The 3652-nt window shown below is 47.8% G+C and overlaps 1 protein-coding gene across 1 annotated transcript in view; it reads left to right on the top strand.

The window, feature by feature from the left end:
* The window catches only part of SLC23A2 (solute carrier family 23 (ascorbic acid transporter), member 2), a 135508-nt gene that overhangs the window by 62170 nt on the left and 69686 nt on the right, over positions 1 to 3652 (top strand). Inside the window, exon 4 of the mRNA XM_006758062.2 lies at positions 522 to 638. Within this exon, the coding sequence (XP_006758125.1) occupies positions 522 to 638 (117 nt within the window). The remainder of the gene's footprint in view (positions 1 to 521; positions 639 to 3652) is intronic.

Below are 3652 nucleotides of genomic sequence, written 5' to 3'. Positions count from 1 at the left end.
TCCTCATGTTGTGGTGACCCCCAATTTCATTGTTACAAATTGAACATAATTAAAGCATAGTGATTAATCACAAAAACAATATGTAATTATATGTGTGTTTTCTGATGGTCTTAGGCGACCCCTGTGAAAGGGTCACGACCCACAGGTTGAGAACTGCTGCCTGGGGGATGAGAAGATGGCAGTGGATACTGAATCCCCAAAGTCTGAAGATGGGGTGTCCCACTGAGCCAGTGTGTTTGAGCATTGTGTCAAAGGTAGCCAAGGCTTAATTTTACGGGGAAGTGGCAGCCACTTTTTCAAATTGTGTTTTAGTAGTGGGCCTGCACTAAACTGAGCTAACGTTACTCCTTACATTTATTTAGTTATTTAGTTATTTAGTTATTTATTTAGTTATTTAGTTATTGAGAGTGGAAGGGAGGGAGAGAGGCATAGAGAAACATCCATGTGAGAGAGATACCGCTGAGCTAAACTGACTAGGGCAGTCCTTGTTTTTATTAAACTCCTTTGTCTCTTGCTTACAGAGCTCTCTGGCCGAGACGTTGGATAGCACTGGCAGTCTAGACCCCCAGAGATCGGACATGATTTACACCATAGAAGACGTCCCTCCCTGGTACCTGTGCATATTTCTGGGGCTGCAGGTAAGATGGTTCCTTTAGGATGTAACCACCAGCAGATGCTTGAGTTCTCTGTCTGGATGTTTTATAAATTCAGTGTTGATTTTGATTTATTGAGGACTTTATTATAAACTAGAGGCCCAGTGCACAAATTAGTGCACGGGTGGGGTCCCTCTACCTGGCCAGTGATCGGGACTGTCTCGCCCAGTCCCAATCGCGGCCAATGGGGGCCAGCCAGCCGGGGCGGGATTGCAGGAGGTTGGCCAGCTGAGGGAGGGACCGCGGGAGGGCTCCAGGGCGTGTTCGACCATCTCACCCAGACCGCATCGGCCAAACCCTTGCAGCAAGCTAACCTACTGGTTGGAGCGTCTGCCCCCTGGTGGTCAGTATGCATCATAGCGACTGGCCGAGTGGTTGACCACTTAGCATATTAGGCTTTATATATATAGACTAGAGGCCTGGTGCACGAAATTGGGCCTGCACCCTATCCAATCTGGGACCCCTTGGGGGATGTCCGACTGCCACAAGGATCGGGCCTAAACCAGCAGTCGACATCCCTCTTATGATCTGGGACTGCTGGCTCCTAACCGCTCGCCTGCCTGCCTGCCTGATCGCCCCTAACCGCCTCTGCCTGCTGGCTGATCACCCCCTAACTGTTCCTCTGCTGGCCTGATCGCCCCCAACTGCCCTCCCCTGCCACCTGATCACTCCCAACTGCCCTCCCCTGCAGGCCCGATTGCTCCTAACTGCTCTCCCTTGCTGGACTGATCGCATCCCTAACTGCTTGATCCCCTGCCAGCCTGATCGCCCCTAACTGCCAACTCACAGTCACAGTTAGTTCTGCCATGAAACATGGGCGACACTGAAAAATGCCATGTTGGCCAGATTGTAACGGCATGTTTCAGTCTTTTTAAAGAAAGGCAAACTTTGCCAGAGAAGCAGCTGCTTTGTCTGCTGTGGCTTCCAGTGGGAGCAGAGCAGGGACGCTTCCAAGGGAGGGAGTGGAATGGGGCTGGGCTCCTACGTTTTTGGTGCTTTCCCTCATCTCAGCACCCTCTTCCCACTTACGGACTGAAGTGGCGCTCCAGAGAAAGGGGACAAGACAGGAAGCTCTTCTCTAGGATTCACACCCATGGCCTGGGTTTGGCTTGGTTGTTTTAGCCGTGTGAAAGCCTGACCTGCACGGCTAGGGTTCAGGACCTAGAGAAGGGCTGCGCACAAATGACGAGACTAGACAAGAAGTATGAATTTGGATATCACGGGGGGCCGGGCCGTGAGCCATTCTTTAGTGGGAAGGCTTCCCTGGTGCCCAGGCCCGGCCAGCCTTGTATTCAATTTCAGATGCACATACTGCCCTTATCAGGCAGCAATCCTGGCAGCACACAGATTGTCTTAAAGGTCAGTAAATATTAGTAAAGATTTACTTTGAGACTATTAGGTCAGGAAATTGCTTGAGCTACCATTGTCTTGACAGAACAATGATGCATAGCTTTAGCCCTTGCCAAAGCTCAAGGTCCTTCAGCCTTCTGGGTTCCTTGTTTGCACTTTTCTGATAATGTAGACCAGTGGTCGGCAAACTGCGGCTCGTGAGCCACCTGTGGCTCTTTGGCCCTTGAGTGTGGCTCTTCCTAAGCCTTAGGAGTACCCTAATTAAGTTAATAACAGTGTACCTACCTATATAGTTTAAGTTTAAAAAATTTGGCTCTCAAAAGAAATTTCAATCGTTGTACTGTTGATATTTGGCTCTGTTGACTAATGAGTTTGCAGATCACTGGTGTAGACAATGGATAGCTTTCAGCATAGCCAGACTCTGTTCTCAGGTCTGACTTTCCATTCTTCATTTTTTTTAAGTTTGAATGACAGTTTAACCTGGGGTATTTCAGATGCTGAGAAACTCAGTCTCATTGCCCAGGCAGGTTTATGCACTTGGAGGTGAGGCTGTACCTGCCCCGACAGCTGATGCTTTGGTCTGGGTTTCCAGCCCTCCCGACCCCCTTTAGGTATCACAGCACTTGGTTACCTGACCTGAAAGGTGTCTAGTAAAGGAGAAGTCACGACCCAAGGAGCTGAGTGGTGGTGGGGATAATTTTCCTTTGGTTGAACATCCTGAAACAGAGTGAGGAGACTTGCTTTTTAAAATGTTTATATTCTAGGTGTTTCTAGAAGTGTTCCCTGGTCAAATGGGATTGGGAACCCTGCATGCATCATGCCCTTCTTGACGATGCACAATGTTCTTAAGCTTGTGAACATCCCTGAGAAGTCCTGGATGGGAATGTTTTGTTTCCTACATGAAACACCTATTAGTGTTATGAAATTTGGGCTTTATGGGCTGCAAGCAACACATTTTGGCAAACAGGAGCAGAGATGGGGAACTCTTGGGAATAAAATAGGGTTTGCCGAACAGAAGCAGGCACTGAACAAGCAGGCCCCTGGGAGGAAGGGAAGTGAGCACGGCTGCTAGGAATATCCTACTGGGAGTGGAGGTGGGGCCCCCAAAGGAGAGTGAGCTGGCTCTTTGTGGAGCATTCTTCAGCTCTTGTGTGACCTCAACCCTTCACTGATTGTTATGAAACAATGCCACCATAGAAAAGGCGGGGGGTGGGGGGATAGCTGGGGAAACACCCTGTGTAAGGAATTTTAACCCCCAGACCCATTATTTCAAGAATATTGTTTCAAGAACGGCTCCACGCAGAATAATTAACGTGCACAGATCAGAGGAGAAAGACTGATGATTTTAGCAATGGATACTGAAAAGCGTTTGAAAAACAGCAGGTGATTCCAGTAGGAATTGCAGGAGTGAAGTATCAGTAACATATGATTGCAGTAAGTGTTTCCTTTATGCTGACCTGGACTCATGTGAATAATAAGTAACGATACAAGTATAATGGAAATGTAATGGAAAGGAGAAATAATGAAAAAGAAATATGATTTGGTATATGATACTCGTGTGGACCTAAGCAAACCAAAGAGTTCCTTTTTTAAAAAACAAAACAAAACATTGGAGGGGTGAGTTAGGGTGAAATCAGAAAATAACGAGG

Source organism: Myotis davidii, unplaced genomic scaffold (genome assembly GCF_000327345.1).
Source record: "Myotis davidii unplaced genomic scaffold, ASM32734v1 scaffold32, whole genome shotgun sequence".
Classification (NCBI taxonomy): Eukaryota; Metazoa; Chordata; class Mammalia; order Chiroptera; family Vespertilionidae; genus Myotis; species Myotis davidii.
Note: the sequence above shows the minus strand (reverse complement) of the source record. Positions and strands in the feature narration are given on the sequence as shown.